Below are 14,544 nucleotides of genomic sequence, written 5' to 3'. Positions count from 1 at the left end.
ATTTAATTTAATTTTTTATTTTATTTTTTTTTAAAGATTTTTATTTATTTATTTATTTGAGACAGAGAGAATGAGAGAGAGAGAACACATGAGAGAGGAGAGGGTCAGAGGGAGAAGCAGACTCCCTGCCGAGCAGGGAGCCCGATGCGGGACTCGATCCCGGGACTCCAGGATCATGACCTGAGCCGAAGGCAGTCGCTTAACCAACTGAGCCACCCAGGCGCCCATAATTTAATTTTAAATACACTTGTTATCTATACCTCTCTTTCCTCCCAACCCACAAGGCTGTAAGCTCCATGAGGTCAGGCTCCTTTACCATATTCACTAGTGTATTACAGGCTCCTAGAATAATGCCTGGCACATGCTAGAAGATCACTAAATGTCTGCTGAACGCATGCATGAATATTATTTTTTGAGAAATCTAATATATAATACAAGCCGAAACATCTGCATCCCCAACCCCAAGGAAGGAAGTCCACAAACCCGACAGGCACAACGTCGGTTCGCAGTCCCGCCCACTTCTCCAGCCTCCCAGTCCCCGCCAGTACCCCCCGCACCGCGCCCCCGGCGCCAAGCACGCGCAGTTCCTCCTGGCGACACCTCCTGCTCCCACTAGGAGACGCCCGAGCCCGGCCGTCCTCGAAGCACAAACCTGGTCCCACGTGACCCGCGCCGTAGCCACGTGACCGGCGTCGCACCCGGTGGGCGTCACGTGACGGACTCCGCTTTCCTCCAATCGTTGTGCGCCTTTCGGGGATTCCGCCCAGGACGCGGACCGAAACTTAAAACACCCCACTCTCCCGCCAGCCAAAAGGCACGGCTGCCTGCTTCCAGCTGGGTAGTGGTGTCTCTCAAAAGTCTTCTTCTAGAGCGGCTTCAGGAGGCGCGGGCCTACAGCGCGTTCAGTCCCGGAAGTGACGTCTCCCAGAGGGGCCGGAAGTGGCAGTGGAGGGAGGGAAGATGGCGGAGGTGGTGAGTCCGGTGCCCGGGGCGGGGCGGAGGGAGCCAGGGGAGGTGGGTAGAACCCGAGGCCCCCCAGTAGCCGACCCTGGCGCCGCGCTGTCTCCCCAGGGGGAGATAATCGAGGGCTGCCGCCTGCCCGTGCTTCGGCGGAACCAGGACAACGAAGATGAGTGGCGTGAGTGACGTCGGAGGGCGGGGCTAAGGAACCTGAAGGCGAGGGGCGGGAGGGAGCCAACCGAACCCTCGGGAGGGGGTGGGACCTCCATAATCCTGGGGCGGGCGGGGCGCAGATACCCCCCCGAGGGGCGTGGCTTTCTGCCGCACCGAAGAACGGGGCGGGGCTTGGAGAGGGGGCGGCACTTGGTGACTAAAGGGGGTTTGGGAGAAAGCTTCCAAGTGCTGGGGCTTAGGGATCCGGCCTGGGGGTGGAGATCAGGTCTCAGGAGGGTGGATTCTCATCTCCTGGCTCGACTAAAGCTCCTGCCTGTGTTGTTCCCACAGCCCTGGCCGAGATCCTGAGCGTGAAGGACATCAGTGGCCGCAAGCTTTTCTACGTCCATTACATTGACTGTGAGTCCTGGGCTGGGGTGAGGTAGGGCTGCAGGGTGGGGTTGGGAGACAGCCTCTGGCATTCCTTCCTGAGCCATCCCCACTGCTGCAGTCAACAAACGCCTGGATGAATGGGTGACCCACGAGCGGCTGGACCTAAAGAAGATTCAGTTCCCCAAGAAAGAGGCCAAGACCCCCACCAAGAACGGACTTCCTGGGTCTCGCCCCGGCTCTCCAGAGAGAGAGGTGGTGAGTAGGTCCCCTGTTTCACCTTTTCTCTCCTGCCTCCTACTTTTCTCATCTCTTGGCCTCAGGGGTTTTTGGATGGGTAGAAGGCTGCACCCTTCCACTCTGGCTTCAGCTTGCAAAGGATGGGGGCCAAATTGTAGCTTCCAGAGTCCAGTAGCTATTCCTATGTCCTTGAGAGGGCAGAGGGTGGGGCTTGATTACTCCATGTTGAGGGGCCCCTACTCCCCTTTCCCATACCACCACCATCCCCACCCCAGAGGAAGACCCTGGACCTATCTCTACAGCCGGCCTCCGCCCAGGCCAGCGGGAAGACCTTGCCAATCCCGGTCCAGATCACACTCCGCTTCAACCTGCCCAAGGAGCGGGAGGCCATTCCCGGTGGCGAGCCTGACCAGCCGCTCTCCTCCAGCTCCTGCCTGCAGCCCAACCACCGCTCAACGGTACCCTCAGCAATTCCAGGGACCTTGCTTTCCTCTGAGGTCCCACCTTCCCTACCTTCTGACCCACCTTTCTTGGTTTCTCTCTGCAGAAACGGAAGGTGGAGGTGGTTTCACCAGCAACTCCAGTGCCCAGCGAGACAGCCCCAGCCTCAGTTTTTCCCCAGGTGAGTCCCCCAAACCCTTTTCTTCTTCCTCTTGTTTTCCCTCTGGCAGCCGCTTTCAGGCTCCTCTCACTACCCTCCCTTCCGTTCTCACCACTTTACTTGCAGAATGGATCAGCCCGTAGGGCAGTGGCAGCTCAGCCAGGACGGAAGCGAAAATCAAATTGCTTGGGCACTGACGAGGTAGGTCTGGGGAAGAGGGAAGCTGGGTGAAAAGGGGGGGATCGTAGGCAGGATGGAGAGTTCAGTGATTAGTTTAAAAATAAACAAGAAGGGGCACCTGGCTGGCTCAATCGGAAGAGCGTGCCACTCTCGATCTCGGGGTTATGAGTTCAAGCCCCACGTTGGGTGTAGAGATTAAAAATTAAACTAGGGAAGCCTGGGTGGCTCAGTCGGTTAAGCATCTGCCTTCGTCTCAGGGCATGATCCCAGGGTCCTGGGATCAAGTCTTGTGTCGGGCTCCTTGCTCAGCAGGGAGCTTGCTTCTCCCTCTGCCTGCTTTGCCTGCAGCTCTCCCTGCTTTGCTCTTTTTTTCTGATGAATAAGTAAATTAAGTCTTTGTTACAGTTGTTTTTTTTTTAATTTGTTTTTTTATTTTTATTTATTTTTTTGTGAATTAAATCTTTAATAAATAAATTAAAAAAAAATAAGCGGTGGTAGGCAGTGATGGTTGTTGGAAGGATTAGGAGTCAGGTAGAGCTGGTTTAGGTCAGTCATTGGGTAATCTTTTTCAAACTGTAATTGAGAACTTTCCTAGTTTCCTTTTCTTTATTTGGAAAACGGGATATAATACAGTACCAGCGCCGCCCCCCCCGCCCACCCCCAACATAGGGTGGTTGTTAGGGTCGAACAAGGAAAGCTATGGAAGGGTTATGCGAGCTGTCAGGTGTCCTGCTTGAGCTGTCTCCTGTAACCTGGTGTTTTCCACTGGCCCTGGACAGGACTCCCAGGACAGTTCAGATGGAATACCGTCAGCGCCACGCATGACTGGCAGCTTGGTGTCTGACCGGAGCCACGACGACATTGTCACCCGGATGAAGAACATTGAGTGCATCGAGCTGGGCCGGCACCGCCTGAAGCCGTGGTACTTCTCTCCGTACCCACAGGAGCTCACCACATTGCCCGTCCTCTACCTCTGTGAGTTCTGCCTCAAATACGGCCGGAGCCTCAAGTGTCTGCAGCGTCACTTGGTATGAGGGGCCCCAGGGGGCTGCTTTCCTACCACCCCCCTACCCTGCTCCTGCCTCTGATCCTCCTCTCTTCCTCAGACCAAGTGTGACCTGCGACATCCTCCGGGCAACGAGATTTACCGCAAGGGCACCATCTCTTTCTTTGAGATTGACGGCCGTAAGAACAAGGTCTGTGGCTGAGGGGCAGTGGGGGGTCATTGGCACTGGTGGTCTGGGGGAAATTAAATGAACAGCTCTTCCCTGTTCAGGAAAACACTGAGCAGTCTGGCCAACAGATTAGTTCATCTCATTTTTGTTGAGTTCCTGCTGTAAGGCAGGTAATGGGAGGTATAAAGATGATCAGTAATTAGACAAAATCTCTGAGTTCACAGTCCACAGAAAAAACAGATTTGCCAGCATCCACTCAGATCCCAGGGGTAAGTGTCATGAAACAAAGGGTGGGTTATGAGGACCCGGAGATGGCCCACAAAGCTTCCCAGAGGAGGTGATCTTTGATCCTTGACATGAAGGATAAGGTGGGTAAGGGGATCCCAAGCAGTGGGGTTCTGAAGGGCAGGCATGGATGTACAGATGGTGTGAAAGGTAAAGATCATTCTGGCTTAAAGGCAGAAAGGATGAGGTGAGGCGGTTCCAAGAGACAAGAGCTCAGGTGGTGAGAAGAAGGTCAGTTAGGGGGAGAGCAGGGGTCACTGCAGGTTTTGGGCTTCAAACCTGCCTTAGTCTGTGGCTGCAGGGAGGAAGGAGGGAGTAATGTGGATGCATTCAGCTAAGACTGTGAGACCGCCCCTGGGGCATGGAGGGCAGTGAGGGAGAGGGAGGCATCCTGAACCGAGGGGAGAGCTCTGGCTGGGTGCTGAGGAAGCTTGAGGGAGATACTGCCGCTTTCACCGCTGTCCTGTTTTTTGTTTTTTTTTTAAAGATTTTATTTATTTATTTGAGAGAGAGACAATGAGAGACAGAGAGCGTGAGAGGGAGGAGGGTCAGAGGGAGAAGCAGACTCCCTGCCGAGCAGGGAGCCTGATGCGGGACTCGATCCCGGGACTCCAGGATCATGACCTGAGCCGAAGGCAGTCGCCTAACCAACTGAGCCACCCAGGCGCCCACCGCTGTCCTGTTATTAAGTGTGGACTTAGGCATCCAGATGCAGTGCCCCGCAGGCTGGTTAGAAAGCCATGTCTGATGTGCAGGAGAACATACGTATAGAGGTAAAGCAGAGCAGCAAGATTAATCATTTGCTGGGGCGACCCCTGTGGCTGTTACTTTCTCTTTCTTCTTCTTCTTTTAAGATTTTATTTATTTGACAGAGAGCGCGCATGCACAAACGGGGAGCAGCACGCAGAGGGAGAGGGAGAAGCAGGCCCCTTGCTGAGCCAGGAGCCTGACGCAGGGCCCAATCCCAGGACCCCAGGATCATGACCTGAGCCGAAGGCAGATGCTTAACCAACTGAGCCACCCAGGCGCCCCTAAGGCTGTTACTTTCAATTTCAGAATACCTTATCTCCGTTGTAGGACAGGAAATCAGTCTCCAGTAGGTGTGACTGTAGGCGGGAGAGCATTGTGGTTTTTGACAGGCACATTCTTAGACTGTCACCAGGGTAGAGCTGCTCTCCTAAACCTTGACAGAGTCTGTCTTCCTGGAGACACGCCACAATGTGTTGACGGTTGGTGCTACAGCAGAGGGCAGTGGAAGCCCCCCCCCGCCCCCTGCAGCAGGAGTTAGCTGCAGGTGCGGGGAACGGGTAAAGCTGCCCCGGCTCCCCAGCAAGGCAGCTGGGCAGACACTATCCTGGAGCTGGTACCCGGGCTCCTTGACACCGAGAAGTAGCTGCCTGAGCGGCAGGGACAGCCTGACTGAGAGAATGAGGCAGGCCCCAGGGAGGAAGGCTCGTCCCGTATCAGCCTCGGGTGAAGAAACCACAATAACGGCCACGTTCAAGACAGGGTACCCAGAGTGGTGACAGGCCTTTTCCTTTGCAGAGTTATTCCCAGAACCTGTGTCTCTTGGCCAAGTGCTTCCTCGACCACAAGACGTTGTACTATGATACAGACCCCTTCCTCTTCTACGTCATGACAGAGTATGACTGCAAGGGCTTCCACATCGTGGGCTACTTCTCCAAGGTGAGCACTCACCCGGACCCTCTCTCAGCCCTGCCCTGAGCCGTGTCCCCTCCTCACTCACCCACTCCCATTTTGCAGGAAAAGGAATCCACAGAAGACTACAACGTGGCCTGCATCCTGACGCTGCCTCCCTACCAGCGCCGGGGCTACGGCAAGCTGCTGATCGAGTTCAGTGAGTATCTGCGCACTAGGCCGGGGGCCGGGGGCTGGGGGCTGGGGGCCGGGGGCTGGGGCCAGGCACCTGCAGGCCCAGGCCCGGGGCTGGTGTTGCCATCGCGCCTCCCGCATAGCATTCTGGGTTGCTGTGATTGTCAGCCCTGCCACCAGGTGAGCTGGCCAGAAAGAAAGCTGGGACTCTCCCAAGGTTTTCTCCTTGCTCAGGGTGACCGCCCTGCTCGTCTGGGCTGTTTTCAGCCCCTCACTCTTCCTTGGCTAAAGTTCTAAGCACCACCCAACTTTTCCCAATCGGACTCCTATGCTCCCCCCGAGAGCCCTGGGCAGAAGCCAGGTGAGCCCCTGTTGCTCATCTGTCTGGTTCTGGGCCATCATACAAATTCCTGAGTGAGGACCAGTGCTTTGTTTCCCTAGTTGTGGCCTGAGCCTTGCACACAGTGGATGTTCAAAATGCTGTAAACTCAGCAAAAGCAAGAAGCACTGACTCATGTGACTTTAGCCTCTGCTCCTTGGATTCGGGCAGGTCCGTCTCATGAAGCCCACGAGCGACTCTGCCCCTGCGTGCATGAACTCTTCTGTGTCCCCCAACTGCAAGGCCCCCTTCTGCTTCCCAGCAGCTTACCCCACTCCATTCAACTCACCACTTAACGGAACCCTTGGGATAATTAAGCTCTGACCTGAGAGATAGGAGGGAGCCTGAGCTGTGAAGACATAGAGGCTTGACTTGATCCAGATCATGGTCCATTTGAGGAACTTTATTAATAGAATCCTTAGGAAGCCCCCAGCTTGGTAGAACGGGCAGATACTTAAAATGAATCTAAGTCTGGAAGCTCAGACCTCAGTGGAGACACGACATGGGCAAGGTCACCAGTGTGATGTGCTCAGTCCTGCCCCGCAGGAGTGGACAGGTGCCCCAGAAGAAGTGCCCATTGCGGGCAGTCCTTGAGGGCAGGTAGATCCTTGCCAGGGAGGGGCCGGGAGCTCCCTGCTGAGGCGAGTGTGGCCTCCGGCTGATCTGTCCGGACTCCACATGCACTGGCAGGCCCAGCAAAGCTGAGTGAGAACGCAGCCGTGCCCCCTTCCCCTTCCGTGCTGCCTTTCTCTAAAGCAGCAGCCTCTCTGTCCTGCTCCCAGCCAGGCTGCTTGGTGGAAGTCGCAGGAGATTGGGCCAGGCTGGCTGGTAAAGATGGGGAAGGGTGGGCAGAAAGGTCCGTGACCCAAGATAGTTAATGACTGAGGGTGAAGAAGGGCTTCTAGAGGTAATGGGAGACACCCCAGGACCCTGAGGGAGAGAATGAAGACGCTGCCAAGAGACACAAAGCTATATAAGGTTTCACAGGGCCTGAGGGGCTCACTGGGAACTGTCTGCCAGTGGCCAGAAGTCAGCAGGGTAGAGGAGAGCAGAGTGAGAGAACCTCTGTAGAGGTCAGTTACCTGTGAGGAATGGCCGCCTTCTGCCCTGGGAAGTGCCTTGGTGCCTCTCTCTTGCTTCCTGTCAACACCTAGTTGGGGCGGCCTGGTCCTGGAGCAGCTGATGCTCCTCGGGTCACAGCTGGGGGGGCTGATTCGACCGCAAATCCAAACATTCTCAGGCCTAGACCGCACGTGGGGGTCTGCCTTCCCTCTCACAGACCCAGGCAGAGTCTGGAAGGATGAAAATCAGAGGCGCTTGCCTTTCATGTCATCTTCTCTGCACTCCCCTAGCTCCCGAGTACTCCTCCAGGTGGATTATAGCTGCTCCCTCAGAACCCTCCGCAGCACAGAGATGAAGAATGAATGCTCCATAGTTCTTTTTGGGGAAACAAACGCAGCAGACAAGCCCCATGTGCCAGGTCACAGACTCCCACATGGCGGGGCCGAGATGAGAACCAGGCAGTTTACTTCTCTAACTCATGTTCTGAAACGTTGGTTGCACAAAGGTGTGATCGCTTACCCACCCCTTCCTGCTCCCTTGCTGTAGGCTATGAACTCTCCAAAGTGGAAGGGAAAACGGGGACCCCTGAGAAGCCCCTCTCAGACCTTGGCCTCCTATCCTACCGGAGCTACTGGTCCCAGACCATCCTGGAGATCCTGATGGGGCTGAAGTCAGAGAGCGGGGAGAGGCCACAGATCACCATCAAGTGAGCCTGGCCCTACCTCCTATCCTGGGGGTGCATGGCATGGCCCATCCTCACTCCTGGGGTTCCTGGGGGCTTGGGGCAGAGATGAAGGCTTCCAGAGGACCTGATCTTTGCCCTCCCACAGCGAGATCAGTGAAATCACCAGCATCAAGAAGGAGGATGTCATTTCCACTCTACAGTACCTCAACCTCATCAACTACTACAAGGTAGGGAGGCAGGCAGGGGGAGACAGGTGTGTGTAGGGCTGCAGAGTGCGGGCCCTGCGTGGGCTGACTCCCCCTGGCCCCATCTCCCATCCAGGGCCAGTATATCCTCACACTGTCAGAGGACATCGTGGATGGACACGAAAGAGCTATGCTCAAGCGGCTCCTTCGGATCGACTCCAAGTGTCTGCACTTCACTCCCAAGGACTGGAGCAAGAGGGGGAAGTGGTGACCAGACACTGTCCAAGGCAGAGGCAACAAAGCAGAACTGGGGCTGACAGCACATCCCAGCCCTACCGGGGCCCCCAAGAGGCACACCAAGGGAGGTGGGGCTGAGGACAGCTCTATAAGGAGAGGACAGGTCTGGTAGGGCCTGGCTGGTGCCTAGCACCGAGGTGAGCTCAGGGCTCAGGTCAGCTCCAAGGTCAGCTGGCTGCAGGTCTGGCCCTGCTATGAACCAGGGACTCTCTGGAGCCAGGCAGCTGTGTACAGTGCGAGGGAGGCGAGGGTGGGGGGGTGCGCTCTGGACAGAGGGCCAGTGGCTGTAAAAATTTCTTTTGTAAAATAGGAGTTGGGGGGCGGGGTGGGTCCTGGCTGCGAAGTTCTGGCCTCTCTTGCCCTCACTGCCCCTTGGCAATAAATTGTTTCTATAGGCCAGAGCCATGGAAGTTTCTTGTGGGAGAAGGGGCAGTGCCAACTTAGGGACTCCCAAGGTGTCCACAAACTCACAGGTGCTGTGAAGAGCTTGTTTATTGGGGGGTGATGGAATCCGTCAGTGGTTCCAAAATGAAGAGCTGGTTTATTGGGGTGGAGGGAGCGGTGGCTTTCAATGTCAAGTTCCAGTTCTCAGTCCTCAGGCACCTGTGCGTGAATCTGCAACAGGAGTCACTACTGGATTTTTGACATATAGTGACTCGGTGGCCCACATTCTCTCGGAGGGACCAAGCTACTCAGAATGTTAGCCCCTTCCAGACAGGTCAGAGGTGGGGAAGCCACACTGCTCCTGACCAGTCTAATCCTCCATTCAGACCCATGCTCCATCTGCCCCATCGTACTCCCCAGCCCCGAAGCCCCGAATCCACTCGGGCAAGATTCTGGACAACCCAGGGAATAACCGTGAAGTCACAGGGTAATGGATGGGGCCTGGAAAGGTGAGGCCCATCCACCTACTCACCGCTGCAGCCAGACTGGGCCAGGTGAGCGCCCCGCGCACTTTGGCATCCGGACCGGGGATGGTCTCCAGGCCCCACAGCGTGAAGCGGCTGAAACTGGCGGTGGCTCTGATAAATTGGTCCTGAGGAAGGGGCCCGGCTCAACATCGGGACACCGCGGCCGCCCGCACCCCCCTCCAGCCCTGACCCCCTGTGCTCACGAAGTCCCGCTCCAGCGCCTCTGGGGGTACCGCCAGCCCCTGCTGCTCTCGCAGTTTCGACGAACCCTCCGAGAAGTCCTTCCCCAGCAACACCTCTCCCTTCTCTTCCATCACCATCACGTATCCCTCAAGGCCGGGCGGCAGCACCACCTCCTCGCCCCGTAGTCTGCGGCCCCGAAACGACACTTCGAGTCCTGTAGGAGGCGGGCGCAGTGTCTCGGTGAGGGCCTGATTCCGGCCTTGCGGGGCAAGCCCCTTGGAGCCCTCCCCCCACCTCCGGTGGACCACCATCCCCAGGAGCCCTCGCGCCGCTCCTCGCCGAGGAGACCGCGGCGTGGGCGCGGGGACTGCCGGGAGTCGTAGTCCGGCGCTGAGCACTCACCATCTGGACCCTGGCGGATGGCAGGGGTGAAGAAGCGCTCCACCGGGGCGGGTCCATTAACCAGGACCTCGCAGGGCAGAAGGTGCAGCGTGGCATGGGCGGCGTCGCGCAGCGTGCCGGGGCGCAAGTGGATGCGGCACTTCTCGACCGCCGCCTCGTCGCTGCTTTCCATCCTTCGCCGCTTGCTGGCTAAGGCCAAAGCTGGCGCGGAAAACGCGCGGAGCCTGTCGGGAGGCCGGGGACGATCAGCGCAGAGGCTCCTGGGAGGCGTAGTCCTTCCCTGAGGCTCCTCTGAGCCTCTGTGAGCCCCGCCTCTCTGTGTTCAAGTCCCAGTCTTTTTTTCTTGAAAATGTTTTTCGGTGGTACGTTCTTATTGTAAAAAATTAAAACTATCCCGAAAAGTACTCTTTTTATGTTATTCGTAGGGAGAGTTGCTTGTTTGTTTTACGGGGTCATCAGCCCTTCCTCAAATGAGTTGATATTTTATCTGAGTTTGTGTCTTGTTTTCCAAACCGTGACTTTTATTTCTTTGTAGTAGATTTATCAATCTTTTCTTCTTATGTCTTTTTTGTTTTCGCAGTACGTTTTCTTTTTTGGTTTCTTAAGTCCTCTCTAATGTTTATTTGTTCAGATACCCAAGTTAGATATGTTTTCTCAAGTTCTTTCATAAAACAAACACATACAAAACTGGCAATTAAGATTACAATTGCACTTAATTTATAGATTTGAGAAAGTGAAACACACCTCCAGACATCCAGATGCCGTGCGTGGTGTTCTGTTAAACATGAACAATTTCACAGAACATCAACATCAGAGGAAGTCACTCTGTGACGTGCAGGATCAAGACAAAAACAAGATCACTCTATAATCATGTGAACACCAACAAAGACAGGAACATTGTCCAAACCACAAAAATGATGAAACATCTCTCCTTCTTGGGTAATATAAGTGACATTTACCAATTACAGCTTTAGCTTTTGTCTAGGTAAAATTTGTTAACATATCCCATCCTAGAAATACTCTCACTTCCTGGCAGTATCCAATCCAGAGAAAAACTATGGCTTTCTTTTCTTTTTTTTTTTTCTTTTCTTTTTCTTTTTATTTATTTATTTGGCAGAGAGAGACAGTGAGAGAGGGAACATAAGCAGGGGGAATGGGAGAGGGAGAAGCAGGCTTCCCACCAAGCAGGAGCCCAATGCGGGGCTCTATCCCAGGACTGGGATCATGAGCTGAGCTGAAAGCAGACGCTTAACGACTGAGCCACCCAGGCGCCTCAGAACTATGGCTTTCTTAAACCCTCCCCCAAATCCCCTAGCACAAGCCCAAATCCTATAAACCCTTCCTAAACACCCTCTAACTGAGATGCCCAACAGTGTAAGAGTAATAATAAACCCATTTGTCCAACTATAGATGTATTCCTGGTAGTCTTTGGCTGGAGGGTATTAACAGATCAAAGAGTCTTGCTTTATTTAGTTTCTATCAAGAAAAAGATACATAATACCATTTCTTCACATCTTCTTTTATGTCTGTGCAATTGTGACGTTTTCTTGGTATATGATAGTTATTACATATTTTTTAAGTTTATTCCTAGATAGCTTTTATTTGTTTCTGTTATAAATTCGATTTTTTCCATTTTATTATTATTTTTTTTAGAGACGAAGGAGTGGGGAGGGGCAGAGGGAGAGGGAGAAAGAGACTTTTTAAAAAAAGATTTTATTTATTTATGAGAGAGAGAGAGCAACGGGAGGAGCAGAGGGAGAGGGACAAGCAGACCCCGAGCTGAGCACAGAAACTGATGCCTGGCTTGATCTCATAACCCTTAGATCGTGACCTGAGCCAACATCAAGAGTCAGTGGCTTAATCAACAGGGCCACCCAGGTGCCCCATTTTCCATTTTCTTTTTAACTATTTTTTATCTAAAGCAGAGGTTGGCAAATCTCACATATGATCTCTGTCACAGTTACTCAGCTTTGTCATTGTAGCATAAAAACAGCTATAAACAATATGCAAATAAATAAGCATGGCTGTCTTCCAGAAAAACTTCATTTGCAAAAACAAGAAGTGAGCTGGATTTGGTCTGCAGACACAGTTTTCAGGGAAGCTGTTGATTCTCACACATTAGTTCTTTTTTTTTTTTTTTTAAAGATTTTTTTTTTTTTTTTTTTTATTTATTTGAGAGAGAGAATGAGATAGAGAGAGCATGAGAGGGGGGAGGGTTAGAGGGAGAAGCAGACTCCCCGCCGAGCAGGGAGCCCGATGCGGGACTTGATCCAGGGACTCCAGGATCATGACCTGAGCCGAAGGCAGTCGCTTAACCAACTGAGCCACCCAGGCGCCCTCTCACACATTAGTTCTTAAACCAGATAGATACTGAATTCTTCTATTATTTCCAAGAGTTTTCAGTTTATTTTCTTGGGTCTTCCAGAATTAAGTCCTTCCACTTCCAAACAATGATAACTTTGCCTCTTCATTGCATTGTGTAATTTGTAGCATTTTCTAGCACTTTCAGAACAATCTCACATGTTACTAATATCAGTGGACATCATTTTCTTTTTCCTGAAATTTTCATGGGAATGCTTTGCTATTTCACCAATAATCATGAAGCTGCCTTTCGATTTGTTACACATGTCTGGTTAAAGCTATACTACTAACTGGCTGTTGTTGGGTTTTTATAGATTTTATTTATTTATTTGACAGAGAGAGAGACAGTGAGAGAGGGAACACAAGCAGGGGGAGTGGGAGAGGGAGAAGCAGGCTTCCTGCGGAGCCCGATGCGGGGCTCGATGCGGGGCTTGATCCCAGGACCCTGGGATCACGACCCGAGCCGAAGGCAGATGCTTAACGACTGAGCCACCCAGGTGCCCCTACTAACTGTTTTTTAACTCAGGACTAGATGTTAGATTTTATTTTTATATTTTTGGTTTTGCAACTTTCCCACAGTCTGGATTCTACTGATTGTGTTCCTAGGGTCATGGTCATCTGTCCTATATTTCCTGCAAATTAGTAGTAAGATCTAGAAGTGTCATCAGATTCTCTGGGGGGAGGAGGCAAGATTATTTCAAGGGGGTGGCATCTTTTTCTGTCAGGGGATAACCTCATGTCTCTTTTTTGTGAGGATGGCTGTCATAGATGATCACTACCTAGATCCTTTCATTCATTAGGGGTTACAAAAAGCTGATATTCTAAGTCCACCATTCTTTTTTTTTTTTTTAAGATTTTTTATTTATTCATTTGAGAGAGAGAGAGAGAACAAGCAGGGGGAGAGACAGAGGGAAAGGGAGAAGCAGACTCCCCACTGAGCTGAGAGCCCGACGTGGGACTCGATTCCAGGACCTGGAGATCAGGACCTGAGCCAAAGGCAGACGGGTAACCATCTGAGCCACCCAGGCCCCCCTAAGTCCACCATTCTTCTTTCACTCTCTATAATACTTCTATAAAGACAACTCCCCCTCATCAACTATCTGGTTGCCCCTTGGTACAGTGAGTTTAAGAAAAGCAAAATAATTGCTTGATGCTTTCCTTTTATTTCTGTTTTTAAAATAATAAGTTGTTTCCTTGGCATGCTCCAACTATGACCCTTTTAAAAAATTATTATTAAATGGTAGATTTTTAACATTTTGATATAATTTAGCTAATTGTGGTTATTATTCTTTTTAAAAAAGATTTATTTATTTATTCTAGAGAGAAGGGGAGAGGCAGAGGGAGAGGGTCTTTTTTTTTTTTTTAAAGATTTTATTTGTTTATTTGACACAGAGAGAGAGAGAGAAGAAGGAGGGAGGGAGCAAACACAAGCAGGGGGAGCAGCAGGCAGGGGAGAAGCTGACTTCCCACTGGGCAGAGAGCCCAGTGTGGGACTTGATCCCAGAACCCTGGGATCATGACCAGAGCCAAAGGCAGATGCTCAACCAACTGAGCCACCCAGGCACCCCAAGGGAGAGAGTCTTAAGCAGACTACTCTGAGCATGGAGCCATATGCAGGGCCGGATCTCACAACCCTGAGATCAGGACCTGAGCCAAAACCAAGAGTCGGGCGCTTAACCGACTGAGCTGCCCAGGCGCCCTGTGGTTATTATTCTTATCAATCCCCACATTGTCCCATCCTGCCAATGAAAGCCTCTTCAAGTTAGCTCGTGAGTCTTTTATGTTACCTTTTTTTTTAGTCTTTTATAGTTTTTTTGTTTGTTTTCCAGAATCACAAGACGTTCCTGGCTCATCTAGTACCTCATTGCTTTTACATTTTTATCTTTTTTTTTCTGCCCCAGACTTGAATCGTCCATTTCTCCAAGGATCCCTGGTTTTCTTACTAGGAAATTGTATTTACTAAACCAATGTGAAACTAGATGTGCTCATTGCCACTAGATTGTTTCTAGATGTTTTTAGTGGATGTTCTCAGTTTCTAGATGTTTTCAGTGGACAAAGCTAGGAAATATGTAGATTTCTCTTTTAAAGGGAAAATACCCATCATGAGATCCTACTGTTACTTCTAGGAGGACAGGGCTTTACTAGCCTCATTGCTTGTACATTTGTATCCTTTTTTTCTCTTGCACTGAAAAATGCCAGTTCTCATCCACTTGGTTCCCTACTATATACACAACAGTCTCAGAAGAAAAATAACAACACCAC

The 14,544-nt window shown here is 52.0% G+C and overlaps 2 protein-coding genes across 6 annotated transcripts; one reads left to right on the top strand and one right to left on the bottom strand.

The window, feature by feature from the left end:
* Window positions 1-815: 815 nt before the first annotated feature.
* On the top strand, window positions 816-8,826 carry KAT5 (lysine acetyltransferase 5). Of its 5 annotated transcripts, none has more exons than XM_081797790.1 (14): window positions 816-972; window positions 1,072-1,138; window positions 1,465-1,533; window positions 1,625-1,761; window positions 2,046-2,201; window positions 2,291-2,365; window positions 2,471-2,545; window positions 3,304-3,552; window positions 3,631-3,720; window positions 5,530-5,670; window positions 5,749-5,842; window positions 7,805-7,964; window positions 8,089-8,170; window positions 8,265-8,826. In XM_081797790.1, the coding sequence occupies exons 1-14, from the start codon at window positions 961-963 to the stop codon at window positions 8,397-8,399; spliced, it is 1,542 nt and encodes a 513-aa protein (XP_081653916.1). In that variant the 5' UTR covers window positions 816-960; the 3' UTR covers window positions 8,400-8,826. The 5 variants fall into 5 exon arrangements, with proteins under 5 accessions (XP_081653916.1, XP_030891355.2, XP_081653918.1 ...); XM_031035495.2 differs by having other exon boundaries at window positions 2,019-2,201; XM_081797792.1 differs by lacking the exon at window positions 2,046-2,201.
* Window positions 8,827-8,899: 73 nt separating this feature from the next.
* RNASEH2C (ribonuclease H2 subunit C) lies at window positions 8,900-10,166 on the bottom strand. Its single transcript, XM_006740153.3, has 4 exons — window positions 9,922-10,166; window positions 9,540-9,733; window positions 9,342-9,461; window positions 8,900-9,040 (listed from the first exon to the last, which is right to left on the bottom strand). The coding sequence occupies exons 1-4, from the start codon at window positions 10,091-10,093 to the stop codon at window positions 9,014-9,016; spliced, it is 513 nt and encodes a 170-aa protein (XP_006740216.2). The 5' UTR covers window positions 10,094-10,166; the 3' UTR covers window positions 8,900-9,013.
* Window positions 10,167-14,544: the final 4,378 nt, after the last annotated feature.

The sequence above is a fragment of the Leptonychotes weddellii genome, chromosome 11 (assembly GCF_054177405.1).
Source record: "Leptonychotes weddellii isolate Sample4059 chromosome 11, ASM5417740v2, whole genome shotgun sequence".
Classification (NCBI taxonomy): Eukaryota; Metazoa; Chordata; class Mammalia; order Carnivora; family Phocidae; genus Leptonychotes; species Leptonychotes weddellii.
The sequence above is the reverse complement of the archived record's forward strand: the minus strand, read 5'-3'. Positions and strand labels throughout refer to the sequence as shown.